Below are 23,009 nucleotides of genomic sequence, written 5' to 3'. Positions count from 1 at the left end.
GTACAGAGATGTATATACTGGCAAAACACCTTATAAACATTTAAAAATTTTTAAGTAAGAAAATATAAATGTTAAAGGACAATGGTAAATAAATAGCCCAAAGATATAATTCCCATGTAAATTGCTTTTTAAAACTGTGCTAAATTTATAATACATGCATGATATATATGTAAGATATACATGATGTGTGTATGTGTATTTGTATACAGTATTGTATGATGTATGACTTCTTCTTGGAGTAATTCTATCTGATCAAACTGCAGATTGCCATGTCTACAATGGCTCCGAGGTTATTATTCACGTCCAGCTTTCAACTCTAGGATGTACTAGGGCGCACATTTGTTTTAGATGCATTTGTAAAAGAAAGGAATTGTCTCTTTAAGTCTGTAAATTACAGTGTTAACTGATTTATGGTTTTCTCCTCCTTATATATTCTTAAATAATTTCCATTTTTAGGTCATTTTGCTGGAAACATCGGCCAGTTCAAGCAATGACATCCAATATGTATAGAGACTCTTTACCATGTACCATCTGTTTGGAGTTCATCGACCCTATTCCTACTTACAATGTTCTGCGAAGCCCCTGTTGTAAGAATGCTTGGTTTCACAGAGACTGTTTACAGGTAATGCAGCTTTGCAATTTTTGTCTCTATAATGTAAAATCTGTTGCTTGCTTATTTGAATTTATATTTGGTGTTATCAATGTTATAGAATATCATGAAATATCAGAATTACTGTCTTAGAGCCTATTTTACTATTGAGTTCTCTTCTCAATTTCCCTTAATAAATCTGTATTCGCTCTACTCAAATAAACAGTATAATAAAAACCAAAAATGGGGTCAGAGATGTAGTTCAGTGATAGATTGCTTGCCAAGAGTGCACAAGGCCCCTGGGTTGAATGCGCACTAGAAGCCAGCAGATGCTAAACATTCAGTGTAATTGTAATGTTTTTATTTGGAAAATTCTTAAGAATTTGAAAGCAATACCAATTATTTAGTATTTTATATCTAATATACATATATTTGGAAGTGTTATTAGACAAAACAATGCCAAATAACAAAAATTTACTTTTTAAAAATTGTTTTATAGAGCTGGGCGGTGGTGGTGCAGGCCTTAAATCCCAGCACTTGGGAGGCAGAGGCAGGCTCTAAAGCTACCCAGAGAAACCTTGTCTCACAAAACAAAACAAAATATTGTTTATAAAGCTTAGATTTTATTTTATGTAGTAAAGTAAAATGTTTCTGGTTATTGTCCTTAATTCTTTTGAAAGGTATCAGGTGTTAAATTACCCTATATTTACAAAAATAGTTAAAAGTCCTAGAGTAGGCTGGGTGGTGGTGGCGCACGCCTTTAATCCTAGCACTCTGGAGGCAGAGGCAGACGGATCTCTGTGAGTTTGAGGCCAGCCTGGTCTACAAGAGGTAGTTCCAGGACAGGCTCCAAAGCCACAGAGAAACCCTGTCTGGAAAAACCGAAAAAAAAAAGTCCTAGAGTAATAAGGTATTGCAGCTTGACTGGTTTCTGCTTCTTTAAAAAATGTTCTCTTGAGTGTTAATACTTAGGTTATTTAGTTAAAAGTGGTAAGTTGGAGCCTATTATTGGAAATGGTTGTAATTTTGTTAATTCTCAAACACAGATGTGTGTTAGTAGCAGGAAGTGCATTAATGAATGCCATCATGAAGTGCATTTCTTACTATTGATGAGGAAATTCATTTTATGTGAGAGCCTTTTAAAAGTAATTTTTCTTAAAGATTTGTGTTTATTGATAAGTGTGTCTTAATTTTTTAGTAATAAAGCACAGAGAGGTCCTAGATTTGACCTAATGTTTTCATGAGTTTTAATAAGGACTTCGTCATTGAAAAGTAGAAGCGTGGGGCTGGAATCTTGTGCTGTAGAGCGCTCTCTCACCAACCCCCAAGCTTGTCTGAGGTGAGATGTAAGACAGCCCTTAGAAATAATGCTGTTAACAAAAACCATACTGCTGTTTTTAAGAAAACGCATTTAGAGTTCTATCCACATAGAAACTTGACAATTATATGTCAATAAAGAGTTACTATTATAAATAGTTGTACACTAACTCTTCAGTCACTTTCTCTAAAAGGATCTATGGGGACTCTTGATTCTAGAACTAAAGTCAGAAATAGACCCACTCCAGCTTACAGCACATGGTTAAACAATATTACTTCTAACTACTTCGATTGTCACATAGAGAAATCTGGTGAAAAGAGACTGGACATTAAAATGGCAAGAATGGTGTTTCCTCAGTTTGCATTTCTCATCAGAGTCCAGGGGTCTTCCACGTGTTCTGTGCTAGCTGGTCAGTTTCGTCTCTGGTCTCTTTCTGTGTGCTTTCCTTTTCTACTAGGTACTTCTTTGTATCAAATCCCATGGTTAGTAAGACAGCATCTTCTCTCTGCACCGATTGGTATCCTAGCAACATAATTGGTCCCTCTCCTGTATTTCCTGTGTGTGCCCAACATGTGCTAGGCGTCCAAGCTTCAGTCCTCTCTCTCTGCTTCTTCGCCATCCATCATCTGTCCCTCAGCCTTATCAGTCCAACTCCTATTTCTGTGTCTTTTTCTGTTGTAACCGCTGTCTCGCTGCTATAAGCTACTTATTGTTCCAGATACTCTATTTCTTATCAGTTTACGCTATCATTGAAGCTTTTCTTCTCCAGGATTTTTTTTTTTTTTGGTTTTTCGAGACAGGGTTTCTCTGTGGCTTTGGAGCCTGTCCTGGAACTAGCTCTGTAGACCAGGCTGGTCTCGAACTCACAGAGATCCACCTGCCTCTGCCTCCCGAGTGCTGGGATTAAAGGCGTGCGCCACCATCGCCCGGCTCCAGGATTTTTTTTTTAAAGATTTATTTATTTATTATGTACACATTGTTTAGCCTCCACATATGCCTGCACTCCAGAAGAGGGCACCAGATCTCATTACAGATGGTTGTGAGCCACCATGTGGTTTCTGGGAATTGAACTCAGGTCTTCTGGAAGAGCAGTCAGTGCTCTTAACCTCTGAGCCATCTCTCCAGCCCCCCAAAACTCTTTTTTCCCCACACCACAAGAGGGCGTGGGAAGGAGGACACTCGGGACACAGACAGCCCATGCCGCTCTGTGACAGAATCGAACAACTAGGGACCAGACCTAGGATTCGAAAGCACCACGCTTAAGAGGCTGAGCTACTGCTCAGATCGCTTCTTCTCCAGGATTTGATGCACCTGTTTAGTCTTATTACTTAGTTCAGTTTGTCATATCAAAACATGTTATTAATTACAGTATTCCTAATATCATGTTCTCTGTCTTGCCATTGAGACTTCCCTTAAAATGTCAGTATTTCCCTTATAGGGGAGAAACAACACAGTTACAAATAAAATGCTTACATAATAATAAACACTAGTAAGTTAAGTAACTGAAGATTTTTATTGTTTCTCCTTCTACTATGGAGGACAAAGTAATATTTAGGAAATGAAATTGTATTAACCGTCTGTGCTCGTTAGCTTTGGCAACATAACACAAGCTAGGTACTCCTGGGAAGAGAGAGCCTCAGTTGTGGCTTCGCCTTCAACAGATTGGGTTATGAGCATGTCTGTGGGCCGTTGACCACAGGTGGTGGAGGAGGGTCCAGGCTACTGTTGACGGGGCTACTACCCCAGCACACTTGCCCTGGGTGTACAGATCCTCTAGGCTCCAGGCTCCTGCCCTGAATTTCTTCCCTCAGTGATGTGGGACCTGGGAATTGAAGACAAAATTCAACTCTTCTGAGTTGTTCTCTCTTTAATCAAAGCAGCAGAAAGCAAGCTAGAGCAGTATTCAAGTTGCAGGTAATAAATCGGGGACTGCTGAGAGGTTAAGAATTAAGTGTGAGGTGATTTTTAAACAGAGGGAAGTGCTCTCCGTGTTGAAGGTGGTTGCTTATAGTTGTAAGAGCCATTGGCAGAGAAAATATTTTCATGCTAGAGTAAGGGAAAGATCGCATATGTTGTGTTAGTTATTTGATCCACATCCTGATGAGAGATGCATTGCTAACAATAGATTTTCCATTTTCTGCTGTAGGTTCAAGCATTAAGTGCAGGAGTGTTTTTCTTTAGGTGTACACTATGCAATAATACCGACATCTTTCAGAAAGAGATGTTGAGAATGGGAATTCATATTCCTGAAAAGTGAGTAACATTTGGCTTTTTGACCAAAAAACATTTAAATGTAGTATTTATTAATATTAAAAATAATTAATTTATATTTTAATAGTGATTGTGGCTAATTAGCCATGTCACATGGTCAGGTGCCTTCTCCCAGGTGGCCAGTCTTGAAGAACAGGCACTATGGTACCATTGTCTCATTAGCTGATGTGTTTCTTAGTTTCTCAGTTAAGTCCAGTTCTGGTGATTTGTATAGCACCTTTAAGTTGGTATTCATAGATGACCTAAGACTGACTAAATGGGTTTAAAATGGAAAAGAATATTAGTAATGTCATAAGACAAGAAATCCCAAGTAGTGAAAATGGGATCCCGGTCCTTGGGAGGCGTCAGGTGTGCAGCGAGCATGGGCTGTGCAGCGAGTTCCAGGCTCGCATGGGCGGGAGTCTTGGGTCAGGGTAAGAGGGAAAAATAGATAAAAACAAACGCACTTAATAATCCCAGCACTTGAGAAACTGGGGAAAGGGACTTTAGTTTGAAGCTAGCCTAGGGTATAACAACAAAAATTAGAAATGAAATACTAGAAAAATAAAGGTCTTAAAAAGATTCTGTTTAACTTGTCATAGTGTTTGAAAGTTAGCTGTGAAATTGAGTGTAAGGTAAAGTAGCAATGGATTTCTACGCTCAGAAGATCAGCCTAAGAAGGCTAACTTTTGTCCTTGTTTCGAAATTATCAATTTCGTTAGACCAACACCTTTTTATATCTTACTTCATTATAGAGATGCATCCTGGGAATTAGAAGAAAATGCCTATGAAGATCTGTTACAGAGCCATAACCGCTGTGATGTCCGAAGATGTCACTGCAAAAAGGGACGAGACTATAATGAACCTAATAGGTATTTCTGCTGCAAATTGCATTGCGTTTAGTTGTTCTGACTTAATACTGTAGATTATCTCGATAGTGAAATAGTTTCCCTCTTAGGATATTTGAAGTTTTAGCTTAAGATGGAGTATGTTTATTAAGTACATATGTTTACAGAGAAATTTCTGTAATCAATATATTAACTTTTTTTAGTAAAATTTCATGAGTCTGTTCCAAGTTGAGGGGGTGCTATCAATGAAAATTATATACCACTCCTGTAACCAAGTGAAGACTGGGTGCTGCTTTAGAGATAGAAGTCCAAGACCTAGGCATCTCTGACACTGTCTTGTTTAGCAGCTTTCCCTTGAGGTGATGCAGGTGGTACCTGCTCATGTGTCCTCATGGTTGTCTCTGTGTTATCTGTGGCCCAATCACTCAGTAGTAAAAATATGCTAATGTAGTCTCCCTTGACATAGGAAGCTTAGGATGCAGAGAATTGTTTATCATGAAGTGATTCTCTTGTATCGACTCCTGAGTGTGAAGAATCATTGAGCACTGGCCAGCTTTTGAAACTTCCTATATATTGCAGGCCCCCTAATCTACTTGAGATTGTTATCCTTTTTTTTAACCTTCCCTCGTGGGACACATAAAGCTGTTACCTGGATGCTTGCTTTATATTTAACTGTACTCCTTTCATCCTGCTAAGACAAAGGTAGTATTGGTAAAAGGCAGCTTAGTGTAGTATGGAGCATGGATCTAAAGCCAAGGTGACCTGGGTTGGAAACTTCACTCTAAGGCATATAGGAGTATAAGCTTAGGGAAATTAGCATTCTGGTTAGTTTCCTCTTAAAGAATATACGTGGTAGTGTTCTTTCCACTTTCAAAGTTGTAAAAGCTCAACATGTTATGTAAAGACTAAGATGAGGGCCTGGCCTGTTGTAAGCTCTTCTTTTAGAGGCATGAGTATGACTGTTTGTTTGAGGAGGGGTCAGGTACCAGTGCCCACACACACGTGGGTTGAAGGACAGCTCCTGACTTGCCACTCATGTTTCCATATATTCGGGGAATGCATTTGTTTCTGTACAAAAGATTGCATTCTCGTACCCACACAGTGTGAAAGAAGCTTTGTGTCCAACACGTTTGCTTTCTACTGTGTGCTGGCCAGTTTTATGTCAGCATGACAGAAAATACTCTGAGAAGGGGGAACTCCGTAAGTTTTCTTAATTAGTAATTGATCTGAGAGGCCCACCCCATTGTGGGTGGTGTTGTCCCTGTACTGGTGGTTCTGGGTTCAGGCTGAGCAAGTCACGAGGAGCAGTCTGGTAAGCAACACCCCTCTATGGCCTCTGCATCAGCTCCTGTCTCCAGGTTCCTGCCTTGTGTTCTCTCAGTGATGGTCCTGTAAACACTTTCCTCCCTAAGTTACTTTTGATCATGGTGTTTTATCACAGCAATCAAAACTCTAATACGTAAACCTATGTGGAGACAAGGAGAGGTGAACAAAGATGAGAGAGAATATGAATATGAGCCAGGAACAAACTCTAGATTTGACTGCAGTGCATGGAACCTGATGTCAGAGCAATACTTATTTGTTTGGTTTTGTAAATACTGAACAATAGTTTGTTTCTCTGAATGTAATCTATCTCCAAATGTAAAGGAAAATGTTTTCTCCCTATTATAAACCTTTCTGATATTTATATTCTTTCTGTGTGTGTGTATATATATATGTATGTATATGTATACATGTATTTATTTAGGTTTTTAAGTTCAGGATGTGTAGTAGAAGAGATTATAAACATTTAATGAAAGAGAAAATATTTTAGAGTCAGATGTGATATGGCATTCTAGAACCCAGCACTAGGGAGGATGAGGTAGGAAGATCACTGGGCTTGCAGTGCCTAGCTAGACCCTGCCTAAGTCACTCAGTACTTTTGTGGAAGAAATGAAATCTTAAAGGTGTAGTCTTTCCTTCCCTTGGTAGGCTGGTATGGTGTCTGACTGGGCTGGACTTTAGGTGGTAATCTGAATGGCATCCAGGTCTCCCAGACATGCAAATAGACTTTTCTTTATGTCCTCAGCAAATGGGAAGTAAAGCGCTGTCAGTGTTGTGGTTCTAGCGGAACACATGTAGCCTGCTCCTCGCTGCAGTTATTGGAACAAAACTGGGAGTGTTTGGACTGTAGAAGAATCAGCTTCAGTGCAGGTAACAGCTTGTCATTTTGAGTAAAGTTGCTTTTGTTTAAGTGCATGTTGTTGAAAACTTTTGCCTGTGTATCTGTTAAGCTAACCTCGGGATTTAAATATGTAGATTTCCGAAAGGCCCCCAAACACCCATTAGCCAACTCTACTAATGTGACAGTTACTGATTGCCTGTTGGAAGAGCCGTCATCTAAGCTCCCCAGACAGTCAGCTGGAACCCATCATAAAGAATTACAGAGGTATGCGTTTTAATTTTAGAAAAATACAAAAATCGCTATGAAGAAAATTATGACTTCAGGTGCTACACACACTTAGGATATTAGCTGATTATACAGTTGTTTAGAAAAATGATTTTTCAAGCTGTAGGACCCAGTATAGGGTGGATGAAGGCAGGAAAGGCGGGAGGAAACAGAATACCGCGGCATGGTCACATCCCAGTAGTCTCAGCTACGTAATGAATTTGAGACCATCCTGGGATACCTGAGAACCCATATCATAAAGGAAGGGAGGAGGGAGTGAGGGAGGAAAAACAGATATCAGGCTACATTAATCAATTTTAGTAATTTTCTTATTTTATACTTCATACTATAAATTAATTTTAAAGATATAAACTACAAAATATCTTTACAACATTATTTGATTTCAGACTAAAGCAAGATGTTCCGTTTTTAAGCGCACAGCGTCCCTCTGTAAAAAAGTCCTGTTTAACACCAAGGTTGGTTTCTTGATGTTACAGCCATTGTTTACTTCATACACAGTTAATGTCAGGATCCTCAAGCCAATAATTTCTCTTTGCTACTTCAACTGAAAAGCTCTCTCTAATAATTTGTTACTTTTAAATGAAAATGATTCATTGTGTTGTATTCATATAGTTTGAAAATAATTTTAATATTTAGATTTGCAAAGATGTTGCGTTATAGATAATTGATTGCTTGTTTCTGTTCCAATGTCCAGTCATGGCTTGAGGAGCAGCAGTGACATTCCTGAGGATCAAGGAATCAGCTGCAATAATAAAATACAGCTGCAGTGTTTGAGCAGGACAGTGTTAGAGAGAGATGATCCGTGCACACTGAGTTTATTAGTTCTCCCTGCAGATGGAAAACATAACCCGTGTGCTTCACATGCACACTGACCCACAGAGGTTCTGATTGTGCAGACTTCACATGCACGCTAACCCACAGTGCTGCTGATTGTGCAGACTTGCCTTGGGGCTCAAGCGTTTGGCTTTTAATTAGTTCATAAATGATGCTGTTGGTCAAGATGGTCTAGACTGCAAGATACATAAGGGAGTTGTGAGTTCTGTTGATAATTTTAGCTATATTATCAATTATAGCTGCACTATGGAAAGTACATTATTGCTGCAATCAGGTTGTTTTAGCTACTGGCCAGGAAGTAAAAATTTGAACTTCATACCCTTAAATTTGAGTCCACTGAATTAGACATTCAAATAATCTTCAGTATTCTTGCAAACGATTATAAATTGATAGATGATTAGATTGATGGAATTTAAAAGTAGATAATCAGATTAACATTTTTGGATTTGGTTCTAATATCATCAAAAGACTATCTCTTTGAACTTAAAAACAAAACAAACAAAAAGAACTGCAACTTTAATGTCTATCTGTTGTTTCACATAAACTGCTTTAAAGTAATGTTCTTTATTCAAATTTGTGTTTTCTAGGCAAGGCAGCAAGTTTAAGAGAGACATTTCAACAATATTGGTAGAGTTAGGATTCCAAATTAAAAAGAAAACTAAGAGATTATGGATCAACAAAGCCAATGTGTGGAGGAGTGCCTTAGAGCAGTTCCAGAGTCAGAAGTTTAACCCTTCATACACCATTGAAGTAGTATATGTTAATGAAAATGAAAAACTTGGAAGAGAACATCCTGTATCAAAGCAGGAATTTCTGAGTCACTTAATGGAACATCTTGAGAATTCATCTTTGTTTGAAGGGTCTTTGTCAAAGAACTTGGCTCTCAATTCTCAAGGTAATTATTTATTATTATATGATGGGGAAACTCTGTCAACCAATCATACCTAGTTAAGGTGTGGCTACCTGGAGCCCAGAAAAAAAACTGGGAGGACCCAGATGCGCGCTCTTCCTGCACACTCCCTCCCTCCGGACAGATAGGAAGTCGGACCTCCCATTCTTGTAGCATGAGTTTCCCCTTATAACCATTAAAATATAATTGTTATTCTTGAGCTGGCCTGGTTATTTATCATACTGACCTAATTCACAACAATTATACATACCGAAGATAGCATGTATAGCCAAAACCAGAGAGTTGGTTTTAATTATGATTCTTTAGGTATATCTGGAATAAATAATTTCCATTTGTTCGTGAATCCGAATTTGATATTTTTAAAATAAAGATTTCAGAATATCTGTTGTTGGAGAAATGGCTCAGTGGTTAAGAATGCTTGCTTTGCTTGCAGAGGAGCTGAGTGCATTTCCAGCACCTACATCATAACTACCTAAAAGTCCTGCTTCAGGTGGTCTAGCACCTGTGCCCTCTTCGGGCGTCCTCTTATGCATACACGTAGACAGCACATATTTTTAAAAAAGCAATTCTTTTATCTTTATTATAGTAATCTGTTTAATGATTTAATTTCATAACTATGTTAAACTTTATTTCTTGAATATCATTTGATAAGTGTCAGCAGATGAAATGGATAACTATTTGGAGTCTTCTTGTTCATTTTGGTTTTTTGAGACAAGGGTCCTTAATGTAGTCTACTTTCTCAGTAGACCAGGCTGGTCTCGAATTTAGAGATTGGCCTGCCTCTGCCTCCCAGGTGTTGGGATTAAAGGTGTGCGCCACCACACCTAGCCTTTGTTCTTTTTTATAATTAAGCACTGTGTGTGTGTATCTGTTTACAACATGGAATTTATTTAATTTTTTATTATTCATGTGTAACTTGATTTTTTTAAAAATATTTTTATGGTTTAACTTTATGTGCATTGGTGTGAATGTGTCAGATCCCCTGCAACTGGATCTGGATCTTCAGACAGTTGGGAGCTGCCATGTGTGTGCTGGGAATTGAACCCAGGTCCTCTGGAAGAACAGTCAGTGCTCTTAACCACTGAGCCATCTCTCCAGCCCTTGATTTTTTTTTTTTTTTAATGCACTGAGAGGCTTAGCCCAGCGTCTTGGAAACGCGAGGCAAGTGTGGGGCTGTTACCTTGGGATTGAGTCTTATATGTATTTTGTATATAAGATTCCTCCCCCTTTTTTGCTTTTTGTTGTTGTTGTTTGGTTTTGTTTTGTTTTGCTTTTTTGTTTTGTTTTGAGACAGGGTTTCTCTGTGTAGTCCTGGCTGTCCTACAACTCCTCTGTAGACATGACTGGGTCTCAAACTCATCACAGATATCTGGCTGCCTCTGCCTCTAAAGTGCTGCGACTAAAGGTTTTCTTTTAAAAATTTCTTATGTTCCTTTCTGCCTTTGCTGTTGGTAAAAATGTATTTTGGTTCAAATAAACACTTGAAAACAACAATTCAGTGTTCTTAAGAGTTTTTCCTACAACAAGGAAATTAAAAAGGAGTAAGATTTATTACAGTTCAGTTTCTTCCTTTATCATTAATTGAAGCATAATTATTTTTTCTATTTATAGTGTAAATTTAGTTCTCTGCCCTCCCCCGTACCGTGCTAAATAGTTATGTTAACTTTTAAGGTAGCTTTGGCACAGTGTAAAACACAGAAATGTACTCTAAATCCTGATTCAAGTCTGCATATAGCGACCTAGTAGCTTTTATTTCATTACTTTCTGTGCATATAGGTCTTTTTTCAGCTGTAGACTGTAGCTACAAATAAGATTATTGTCAAAAATATACTTTAAATGTTAGTTATTAATAAAATGTTTTAAAGAACTATTAAAGTATAAACTAGCATTTATATATCTTTCTCACCCATCATAGTTGCTAACACGTTGTGAATAACCTTTTTTAAAGGTACTTAATGCTTTAACTGTGTGCTATGGGAGTAAATCCATAAACAACCTTAAAAATGTTCATATCCTTTGATTCCCTAATACCATATATATGAATTGATCTGATCAGATCATGTATTTGAGCAAGAATATGTAAACCAATAGTGATTGCAACATTATGTCTCACAGTTAAAATGCCATAACCTGGATAGCCACGAGTGAGGGATGCTGTGTACTGTGGTCTATTCTAGTTTCATGCATCTAATAGCTGCACTTTTTAACTAATTCAAGTCTCAGATCTAATATAGCAGAACCCAGCTATGTATAAATTTAGTGACAGACAAAAGTAAGCCAGAGGGTTTACATTTATTGTGATACAATTAACTGCAGTCACATTTTTAAAGATTGTATTTTTATTTCATGTGAATGAGTATTTTGCGTGAATGTATGTGTGTATAGCACTTGTGTCTGGTGCCTTCAAAGGTCAGAAAAGGATGCCAGGTCCCATGGAATTGGAGTTACAGGTTATTGCGAACCACCATGTGTGCCGAAAGTAAAGTCATGTCCTCTGCAAGTGTCTTAACTGCTGAGCCATCACTGCAGCCCTTGGTTATAGGTAGTTTACTTTCCCATGGATTTACATTTTGTTCTATAATTGGTTATCTATATCCAGGGTGAAGCTATTCAACACAGTTCTTGGGAAGGTCCATATACAGGATGGTAGTTTCTTATGGTTATTTTACAAGTGCTTAGATTTTTAAATTAATTTTTAGCTATTATCTATGTCTTCATTTTAAATGATGTTTTTTTTTAATTTAATGAGTTATTTTTTATCTGTATTTACAGCTCTGGAAGAGAACCTTTACTATGAAGCTGGCAAAATGCTTGCCATTTCCTTAGTTCATGGTGGTCCTTCTCCTGGTTTCTTTTCTGAGACTTTGTTCAACTGTCTTGTTTATGGACCAGAAAATACCCTACCAATTGTAGATGATGTTTCAGACTTTGAAGTGACACAGATTATATTCAAGGTAAAAAAAAAAAAGATCTGTTTATTAAAATATAAATTATATTCTAACTGCATTTAATATAAATGATGGCTCTGTTATGTTTACCCAAAGAGCTCAGAACTAAGTCAGAAACCAGTCTGGCCTCTGCATGGTTGAACATGTCTATACAAATCTCACCATTTAAGAGTTCAATTTTAAGAGCTACAACTTGAGATCCTGTCTTGTAACAAAAGAAAGGTAAGAGTCTGCTAGATTGAGATGGACATTGTGATAGGTTCCATGTTATTTAATGTTACATAGATTTACAGTCAGAGTGGCCAAGACTGGACAGATAATCAGGCAAGTTCCATAATGCATCCTGGAAGCAGATAAAGTAGACTTTCCTTTATAAGGGGAGACCTGAGGATAAGGGTTTGTCTGATCAGTCGGTGTTTGTCATTCCTCATGTATGTGATGAGGAGAGATCATATGATCCACTAAAGGAACTGAAGTGATAGAGTGAGTATTTATGGTTTTTTTTTTTTTCTGGTAGTTTCGATCTTGACAGCCCTTCATGGCTTGGACCTCACTATGAAGAGTAGGCTGGCCTCAAAATCAGAGACCCACCTGTCTCTGCTTTCCCGCGTGCCAGAACTGAAGGAGTGCTGGCTTGTCTAGTAGGCCTTGAACTTAGCATTTTAAAAGGAGATGCAGTTCCATTTGCTTGCCAGGTGACGTCCACCTCATTTAACAGTGAGTGTCTCACTTGTTCAGCACAGAAGGTTGATGCCTCAGCCATCGCTGTAGTCGTCCGACACTGGACTCCTTGGGGTTTATTTTTGATCTAGGGCCTCTGTAGCCCAGGCTGGCCTGACCTCTTAATCTTTTCCTCAGCCATCCCACGTGATGGGAATGCAGATAGGTATGTGCCACCAGGCCTTGCTAAAATCACATGTCGTTTTCCAAAGGTTTTTTTTTTTTATGTTTATATGTGTGCATCTGTGTATGGGCTGTGTGTGTGCCACCCAGTGTGGGTGCTGGGAGCAGAACTCCTACCCTGAAACAGCAACAAGTGCTCTTTACTGCTAACCTACCCGTTGTAAATTTTAGAGTGAGTTTGTCAAGCCCAGCATGTTTCTATTTTACATATGTGTGTGTGTTGCGTTCCTGTTGTGGCACACATGTGGAGGTAAGAAGTCGGTACAGCTTTTGGGAGTCAGTTTTCTCCCTGTACCCTGGGACTCAGGATGGAATTCATGTCTTTATCCTTGTGTGGCAAAGATCTTACCTGCTGAGCCATCTTGCTTTTATAAGACAAAAGCTAATTATTTGCCCCAGTCCAAAGATTTTCATTGCTTTTTTTCTCAAATACTTATTTATAAGAAAAGGGAGCACTTTCATTCTTTCTTATTATATTTTCCCAACTATATCCTAGTTATTAGTATATAAAAGTGGCATATCTGACTTTTTTTTATTTCTAGTGAGACTATATCAAACTCAGATTTTTTTCCTAATATTTCTTCTACTGATTCTTCCAGACGTTCCATTTTGACTATATCCTGTTTGCTCATTCATTTAGTTATTAAATGTTATGTGTGCTGAACTGTTTTATTGAGGACGGAATGCTGAATTAATAATATCTTAATCTCTGAATTTAAGTTGTAGAAAAAGCACAGAAAATGAGCATTAATCTAGTATACTGCCATACCATTTGACAATGTGTAGGGTATGTATAAGAATGCATAGATGTTTAAAACCCAGGACAGGCTCCAAAGCCACAGAGAAACCCTGTCTGGAAAAACCGAAAAAAAAAAAAAAAAGAAGAAGAAGAATGCATAGATGTTTAAAATCTGCTTTCTCGGTTTTAGAGTAGGAACTAGCACATTATAGCCTGTAGTATTTGTTGGATGTGACATGTATTTATGCCATAGTGCACATGTGGGTGTCAGAAGGCAACCTGTGGGCGTTGATTTTTTTTTTTTTTTCCTCTTTCCATCATGTGGTTTCCAGGGTGGTAAAGGACTTCTCTAATTTATTTCTGGGCATAATTTTATTCCACCCTGTTTTCCGGAATAGTTGAATACAGGACTGGAGAGACAGTCCAGCAGTTGAGAGTGCAGGCTGGGGTCTGGAGCAGTGCTGCACACCTTCAGGTCCAGCTCTTGGGAGGCAGAGGTGGGCACATCCTGTACTCATGATCAGCCTGCTCTGCATAGAGAATTCTAGGCTAGCCAAGGTCTCCAGTTAGACATTGTCTCAAAAGACACATAAAAAGACATGGTGCTGTTTTTAGCAGAAGATCCAGATTAATTCCCAACATCCATGGCAGGCAAGTCACAACCTCCAGATCCCCATCGGCACCTGTATTCACAAACATAAACCCGCATGCGCACCCATTTTTAAATGGAATATACAATATGTATCATCTTAAATTTGGTCTCATTCAGAATAAATGTTTCTTCTCCTGTATTGCAGATAAATGCTGCAGCCGATATGAACAGCTTGAAGTCAGCAATAAAGGAGTGCTACAGCTACCTGGAGAGTATTGGGTGCTTAAGACTCATAACAACAGCAAGTGACAAGTACATGCTGGTAAAGGACATCCTTTTCTACCATGTTATTAAGAGAGTCCAGGAACCCTTGGCGAGGTAAGTGTTTCTATGTTAAAGATTCTATCTAATTAAATTTAAAGTGGTTTTGGTAATAAACATGAATTTTTAATTTCAGAGAATGTTAATGCTGTTTAAAATGGCACTTTATAAAGCTTAGCCTCCCTCCAGAAGTTCCGCTCTCATTCTGTCCGGAACTGCATGAATGCCTTCTTCATGGAGAACAATCAGCACTTGAATTAGTTGCAGTTTTCTAATGGAAACTCACTGTAACCACTTGAACTGCTCTCCCTTCTCATCCATGGGATGACGGTTGGACCCCGTCATCTTCTGGTAACATAGTACAAACCATTCTTTGGTTGAAATACTGATCTGATTCTTGCTCTTTCTAAGGGGATTTACACGCGCGCGGGCGTGCGCGTGCGCACACACACACACACACACACCCCACACACAGAAGCCAGAAGAGGGAATGACGTTTCAGACAGTTGTAGTCTGCTGCCCTGTGTGTACTAGGAATTAAGCCTGGTTCTCTGGAAGAGCCATCTCTGTAATTTACTCTTCAGAGCATTATTCTTAACCCTTTGTACTTTGAAAAACTTGAGCGTTCCCAACCTCCTCCTTTTCTAGATAGGATCTTTACTTTTTATGTTGTGTGTGTAGACTAGACTGCCCTCAAACTCAGATAGATCCCCCTGCCTCTGCTAACGTTTAAGGAAATGCGCTTCTACACCTGACCACAGTTCCTTTTGTGTTTGTTTTTCCCTCATGTGTCCTGACTGCAGTTCCCTTCCTCCTCTCCTCCCTGTCCCTCCCCACTTTCCCTCTCCCCCAGATCTTCCCCTCTTCCCTTCATAGAAGAGCAGTCCTCTCACAGATAACAACCAAACACAACATGACAAGTAAGAGTAAGACTAGGTGCACACCTCATGTCAAGGCTGGATAATGCAACTCAGTAGGAAGAAAAGGGTCCCAAAAGCAGGCAAAGGAGTCAGAGACAGCCCCTGCCCCTACCGTTAGGAGTCCCACAGGAGCACCAAGCTGCACAACTATAAAATGTTTGCAGAGGACCTCGCTCAGACCTATTCAGGCTTCCTGATTGTCAATTCAGTCTCTGTGAGCCCCTATGAACCCTGATTAGTTGATTTTTGTGAGTCTCGCAGGATTGGCTGAACTTCGCCTAGCATTTGGCTGTGGGTCTCTGCTTGTGCTCCCATCAGTTGCTGGATGAAGCCTCTGTGACAATTACCCTAGACTCTGGTCTGTGCCTAGAAAAGTAAAGCATTAGGATTCATTGACTTTTTTCCAGTCTTGTTTGTTTTGTCCTAGGTCTCTGGGCTGTTCAGCCTCTGGTTCCTGGCCCTCCAGGCAGTGTCAGGTATGGGCTCCCAATCCCGGTGTGGGTCTCCAGGTGTGTAGATGAGACGCGGGCAGGCCTGTTTTTCATCCTGCCCGGATTCCACACGGCTAGCTTTACACGCGAAATAACAGCACACAAACTGTATTCATTTAAATACTGCCTGACCCATTAGTTTCAGCCTCTTATTAGCTAATTCTCACATCTTGTTTTAACCCATATTTAGTAATGTCTGTAGCACCACGAGGTGGTGTCTTACCGGGAAAGATTCAGCGTGGCTGGCTCCATGGCGTCTGTCCCAGAGAGGAGAGGCATGCCGATGACTAACTTCCCTTCTTCCCAGCATTCTGTTCTGTCTACTCCACCCACCTAAGGGCTGGCCCATCAAATGGGCCAAGGCAGTTTCTTTATTAACCAATGAATCAACACAAACAGAAGACTCTCCCACATCACAGGTGGACCGTTCTTTGGTGGCCACTTCTAAAAATTCTGTGCCACCTTTATCCGCGCACTTTTTGCAGGCAGGGCAACTGCAGGCCAAAGGTTTTGTGCCTGGGTTGGGGTTTCAGTCTCTCCTCTAGAAGCCTTGCCTGGTCCCTGCAGATGCAGGTTCAGGCTGCATACCCAAATTACTAGAGTCTTCTAGAGTCACCTTTGTAGATTTCAGGGGCTTTCCATTGCACTAGTTCTATGGCACTTCTAAAATGTCCCCCAATTCTGGTCGTCTCTCCCAGAATTCTCTCTCCAATCCCCCTCACCTAATCCCTTCTGTTTCCATCTCAACCCATCCCCGTAAAAATATTTATATGGATGTTCCTGAGAGTACATTTGTGCACCATTTGTGTACAAGAGCCACAGAGGTCAGAAGAGGATTTTAGATCCCCTGGATTTGGAGTCATGAGTGCTGGGGACCAAACCCAGATCCTTTGCAAGATCAGTAGGTCTTCTTAACTGCTCAGCCATCTCTCCAACTCCTTCATTTAAAAAAAAATTATATTTATTACACACACAACCACCCAAATCAAACACAATTTATGACTATCTTGTTCAGCCTTACCATTTTGGTATTGAGTCTAGTATTGGTTTTAAACAAACATGTGATGTATCTTAATCAGTATAAATATGCTTGGCTATATTTTGAAGCTGCTCCTAGGATTACAGATATGTCCCACCATGTCCCTCTAGGCTTGCTTGCTTCTTTTGAGCTCTTTTAATGTTTGATGCTTACTTTTCTAGCCAGTGTGACAAGATTCTTCCTGCTCCTTTGCTTCTTGTAATGCAACATAGCATCAATGTGTGAGCCAATACATTTGGCTTTAGCTACCCTTCCTTCCTTCCTTCCTTCCTTCCTTCCTTCCTTCCTTCCTTCCTTCCTTCCTTCCTTCCTTCTTTCCTTCCTTCCTTCCATCTACCTACCTACAATTTGGACTGGGGACTGGAGAGATGGCTCAGTAGTTAAGAGCACTGGCTGCTCTTCCGGTGAATCCAGGTTCAATTCCCAGCACCCATATGACAGCTTATAACTGTCTGTAACTCCAGTCCCAGGGTTCTGATACTGTCCCACCAAGGCACATAAAATAACAACAAAAGCTAGGCTGGTCTCCCAACTCCTTACGTTGGATGACTTTGAACTGTGTTACCCTTTCTTTTACCTCCAAAGTGCCAAGATTACAGATATGTGCTGTCAAATCTGGTTAATAATCCCAATTCAATCCTAATTCTTAAGGATACTATAGTATTATGGGCTAGAGCATTGATTCTTAAGTTTTCCTGATACTGCAACCCTTCAATACAGTTCCTCATGTTGTGTGTTATGACCATGCCACAGAATCCCCCCAAAACCAAATAGGAGACCAAGTCCTGTATATAAAAGCCAAGATCATTTATTCTTACACAAGTTCTTGAACTTGGACTCTGCATGTGTTCAATGTGACTCTCCATGTGTTCAGTGTATTGGCTTGATCGAAAAGCCCCTACTCAGTTGGGGTGGGGTTTTTATAATAAGCAGAGTTTGGGATGAGGGATTTCTAAGATTCAGAACCTCTGATTGGCTGACATTTGTTAGGGGTTTCCTGGTGAAAAGGGAGTGGGTGTGTGCTGGCAGTTGATCCTATCTACAAGGTTTGGAACATCAGGAATTTCCTTTGGATGGTCTGATGGTTCCTAGGTGGTCTCAGTTTGTGATCTTTCTTAGAACCAGGTATTGCCTTAGGGTAAGCTACTGAGACTCTATTGAGCTTGTCATGGCTGGGTCCTACATTGGTGGCCTCCAAAGAAAATTATTTCACTGCTACTTATTTTTATAGCTAATTTTGCTATTGTTATGAATTGTAATGTCAGTATCTGATATGTAGGATGTCTGACATTTGACCCTCAAGGGTGGCAATTCACAGGTTGAAATTGCTAGATTAAAGACATGATTCAGCACTGGCCCCTGAGCACTGATTGTATGGTGGACAGACATACATTCAGGCAAAGCAAGTCATACACAACAAAAGAAATCTTTTTGAGATTTTTTATTGTTTGTTTGTTTTTAAACAGATACTGGAGAAGTAACAGTACAAAATAATTACTTGCTTGATTTAATCCAACATTTTATAAACAGAAGTCTCAGAAACAATAACGTGCTTCCGATGTGAAGACCTGCTTTGCAAACTCTAGCTTCATCTCGTGTGTGTGTGTGTGTGTGTGTGTGTGTGTGTGTGTGTGTGTGTGTGTGTGTGTATGGGGGAATGACGTGATCTCAGCTCCAGAAATGTGCTGTGTTAACAGAATTTGAACAGATACCCTGAAAAGGAGCTCTAGGGAGCAGGACCATAAAATTTAACAAGTTCCAGATGTTCCTAGGTGACATCCTGTCCTTGAAGATAACTTGTCAGTAATTTGTGCCTCTTTGTTAGGTTTTTGCACCCAAAACAGACCAATGGTTTCAGAAACTACCGTATCCTATGCTTTCCTTATCCAGTCCCAAGACAACAGACATGAACTCCCCTGATTACGGCGTTTCCCCTTTAAAAGTTCTACCTTCCCAGGGCTTCCCGCCACACTTTCTGCACCCACCATGCTGGAGTGCTGGAGAGGTGTTGGTCCAAACTTGAGTTTACCTTTGTTGTGGTGCCATTTATTCTACATGCATTTTGAAAATATCTAAATTTCCTTCTTGTCCCAGCTTGGTTTTTTTTTTTCTTTTCTTTTTTTTTTTTTTTTGGCATTTTTATATTGACCGCAAATTAACAGTTACTGAGCTTGGAATTTATAAGATCATGCCAGTTATAAGGAAACGAGCCATAGCTTTATATTGATGTTTCTACTGCCCAAGCTCAGTGGGATGCTGAAGGTAAAGCAGTTCTCACATCTACTGCAGAGCTAGGACTGGAGGAAGAAAGAGCACAGGAAGAGCATTGTCACCCTGATTGGAAAGGAAACCAGTGTAATAGAGTGCATCAGATAGTGTGTCCAGATCAATATGATCGTAGACTGCTGTCCTCGCTAAGATAAGTTTCTTGTCTTTGTTCCTACTGACATGTCTTCCGAAAAGTGGAGAAATAAAGGTACTTCTTAAAATTTTATAGTCCTGGTGATCCACCCTAGGACCTCAGGCATGCTAAGCAAGGTATTTGTGTGTGTGTGTGTGTGTGTGTGTGTGTGTGTGTGTGTGTGTGTGTGTCAAGGTTCAGGGTTCCTCTATCGGTAAGGTTTTACCATATGGTTGGGTAGGCAACCAAGAGCAATGTCAAGAGTCACCATTTTGCAGACATCTGAGCCACCCTATGTACGTGGAATTATTCCTAGGATTCCATTTAACAACCATATTATAAAGGAGCAGTGTGTCAAACTATGATAGATAGTATTTGCCATTTTGAATAAAATACAGTTTTTAAGATAGTGATTTACAGTAATCAATAATGCATTTCTTCTTGATGTGAAAGTATATTCTAGTAGTTTATCTTATATCTAAATGCATGTAGTAGTTTTTGAGGGACTGTTTTCTGTTTTTAATCAGTTGTTTATAAAATGCCAGATAAATTTATTATAAAACTTGTATGTATATATGTATGTATGTTTGCTCATTATTTCTTTTCTCCAGTTTTAAGCAGGGTCTGAAAACACTTGGTGTTTTAGAGAAGATTCAAGCTTACCCAGATGTATTTCATAAAATCCTCTGTCGTAAACCTGAGAATCTCTCTGCAAAGACCCTTAGTGATCTTTTCACAGTCCGTGGATTACCCGATGGACAGACCTTGAGGTTTTGGAACAGTTACTTACAGGCTGTAGAGGGTATGTGAATTCTTTTCAGTGTGTTTATTAGGGTTTTGCTCTTGCCATTAAGAAGACTTAATAAGCTGTTATTTGTGTTTGCAAAGGAAACCAGTTATCCCGTCCATGTATATCATATATACATATACACACACACACACAAACACACACACATATAGTTTAACCTGGAAAGTGATTGTCTTAAGAAAAAAAAACAAGCAAAGAGCAGGCTTAAAGATCTCTACTTAATCTTTTTCAATTTAAAGTCAATTGGTGATAAACTCTGCCTTATCCACTGTACCATTAGTATTTGTCAACATTAACTGTATTATTCTATTCTTTAAAGGGAATTTGAACTTTCAAGTTGTAATTTTCTTACATATAGTGTTTGCTTCAGCATCTGTTAACTATTACATAAATGAGGGTGGGCTGATTGATTTTTCCCACCCTGAGATTCGCTTGCTGACTGGACTGCTCAGCATGCTTGTCCTTGGCGGGTGCTGGACTGTTACTGTCAGTCCTCGCGGTCTGGTTGAGAAAGTGTCTAACTGACAAAATAGTAATGTTTTGTAGATTTAATTTTCTTTTCTCTTTGATTGCTAACTTTTCAGATGGTAAATCTACAACTACAATGAAAGACATTCTTATTTTTGCAACCGGCTGTAGCTCTGTTCCACCCGCTGGATTTAAACCCCTTCCTTCAATTGAATGTCTCCATGTGGATCTTCCTGTTGGAAACAAATGTAGTAACTGTTTAGCTCTGCCGATCACCAACACATTTCAAGAGTTTCAAGAAAATATGGATTTTGCCATAAGAGACACTCTAAGACTAGAAAAGGAAGAAGGGTCTCGCTCATTACCTTGGACATAAATGAAGAGATGCTTCTTTAAAGGCTGCTATTGATAAAGTTATTGCTATTAATCATTGCTTTTGAACATTCTGGCCAGCTTCTTGGCTCACTAAAATTTATAACTCTTTTATAAAGGGATGTTTTGGCTTCTGAACCACTGAGGGTTCGGTCAAGACATTCTAGTATCCAATGATAGCTTCCTATGACTATGCTTTCTTCATAACTCCAATATGAATCTTCTTTGAATGGTTGTGCGAACTATTCTGCTGTACAGGTGCTCGGCTATATTAGCATGACGTAAGCAATCCTGTCCCCTCGCCTTGTCAACTAGATTCACCTTATAGAATGACACAGCTTTTGGAGTTTTCTTTTTTTTTTTTTTTCCTGTCTGTTTCATTTGTTTTATGTTATTTGTTTTTCTCTATGTTGTCTGGTTTTCCTGGAATTGATTCTGTAGAAAGGCTGTCATATTTCTATATTTTAAAGCATTAGTAGAAAAGTTAGAAAGTCATCTCATAAATCAGAGCTATGGATATGCTTTTCTAGGATTTAAGTTTTAAATGTTTTTGTATTATTTTGTATTTTGTGAACAATACAACAATTAAATAAGGAGTAATTGAAGGTCCTATATAAGAAGCAGAGCTAGACAAATAATCCTGGAGTCTGTGGGTGCTCCGCAGGCTTACAAGCACTGCTGCTGGGTCTTCAGTTGTACTTCTAAATACCTTAGGATGTACATCTCATTCTGTATGTCTCGTGTCTGAATAATCTCTTGACTGTCAGGTTTGGCTAGATTATAGCTATTTATTATCAAGATTGTCTTATGACTGGTAAGATCTCACTGCAGCATTCCATAGTTAACCTTTGCTTTCAAAAGATAACATTGTATAAGCAATGAATAAATTATAATTTAAAACTACAAATAGTTAAAAAAACACTCTAATTTTGCCACATAAATATAAGTAATGTATTTTGTATATTCTTTATAAACTATTTATTTTTCAATTTTTTATTGCTTTGTGGTAGGGTCTGTCTATAGTGCCCCACCTGTTATAAATTTGCAGTCCTCATGCCTTAGTCACTTCGGTGCTGGGGTCATGATGTCTCCAATGTCCCCGGCAGTGCTTATCTTTCTGATTGTGTGAATGTGCCACGAGCAGCAGGGAAGCATGTAATTAAGTCAGTTCAAGGTGTAGATAGTCTCTAGCAAGATATCATGGCACATACCTGTAATCCATGCTCTAGAGAGGCTGAGGCAGGAGGATCAGGAGTGACAGAGCAAGTTCAAGACCATTCTTAGCTACATGAGACCCTGCCTTGACAAATAATTAAGCAGAGGAGCGCCTCATAGTAACATCTTTATATATGTGGCTTTGCAAATCTAGTACCCTAATCTATTAGGGAGGATAGGGAAGACAAAGCCCCAAGTTTCAGTCCAAAATATTATGGGAGATTAAGAAAAAAAATCAAATTTTTCTTGATGCACACAGCAGGTGTCTGCTCTTGGTCATGTACTGTTAACCCCGGGAAACACCCTTAAATAACAGGATCTTAATGCCAAAGGAAAAAACCCAAATGTAATCACAGTGTCATTTTTGTTCGTTGCTTCAGAACCCTTCAAGTTGTACTTTACAGAACTAATAAAGTTCCTTTCTTTTTTAAAACGAGCATTTAGCCTTAAGGCATTTCTTTGTTTTGTGTTACATTTTGCTAGATTTTCAAAAGTAATTTAGTGATCCATCATCAGATAATTCAAACCTCCTCTCAGCAGGCAGCTTTCTTTCCAGGTGTGTTAATTGATCAATGGGATCTTTACCTCTTCACC

At 39.1% G+C, this 23,009-nt stretch overlaps 1 protein-coding gene across 4 annotated transcripts in view; it reads left to right on the top strand.

Moving 5' to 3' along the window:
• The window catches only part of G2e3 (G2/M-phase specific E3 ubiquitin protein ligase), a 40,950-nt gene extending 18,099 nt beyond the window's left edge, over positions 1 to 22,851 (top strand). For 2 of the 4 annotated variants that reach the window (XM_038337813.1, XM_038337815.1), the window contains 11 exons: positions 457 to 622; positions 4,054 to 4,160; positions 4,913 to 5,029; positions 7,074 to 7,198; positions 7,304 to 7,433; positions 7,841 to 7,909; positions 8,876 to 9,183; positions 11,971 to 12,152; positions 14,586 to 14,758; positions 20,164 to 20,354; positions 20,945 to 22,851. In XM_038337813.1, the coding sequence (XP_038193741.1) occupies positions 457 to 622; positions 4,054 to 4,160; positions 4,913 to 5,029; positions 7,074 to 7,198; positions 7,304 to 7,433; positions 7,841 to 7,909; positions 8,876 to 9,183; positions 11,971 to 12,152; positions 14,586 to 14,758; positions 20,164 to 20,354; positions 20,945 to 21,204 (1,828 nt within the window). In that variant the 3' untranslated portion in view covers positions 21,205 to 22,851. Of the gene's footprint in view, positions 1 to 456; positions 623 to 4,053; positions 4,161 to 4,912; positions 5,030 to 7,073; positions 7,199 to 7,303; positions 7,434 to 7,840; positions 7,910 to 8,875; positions 9,184 to 11,970; positions 12,153 to 14,585; positions 14,759 to 16,048; positions 16,098 to 20,163; positions 20,355 to 20,944 lie in introns of those variants that run through there. The other 2 variants (XM_038337816.1, XM_038337814.1) reach the window with 2 other exon arrangements.
• Positions 22,852 to 23,009: the final 158 nt, after the last annotated feature.

Source organism: Arvicola amphibius, chromosome 7, assembly GCF_903992535.2.
Source record: "Arvicola amphibius chromosome 7, mArvAmp1.2, whole genome shotgun sequence".
Taxonomy (NCBI): Eukaryota; Metazoa; Chordata; class Mammalia; order Rodentia; family Cricetidae; genus Arvicola; species Arvicola amphibius.
The sequence above is the reverse complement of the archived record's forward strand: the minus strand, read 5'-3'. Positions and strand labels throughout refer to the sequence as shown.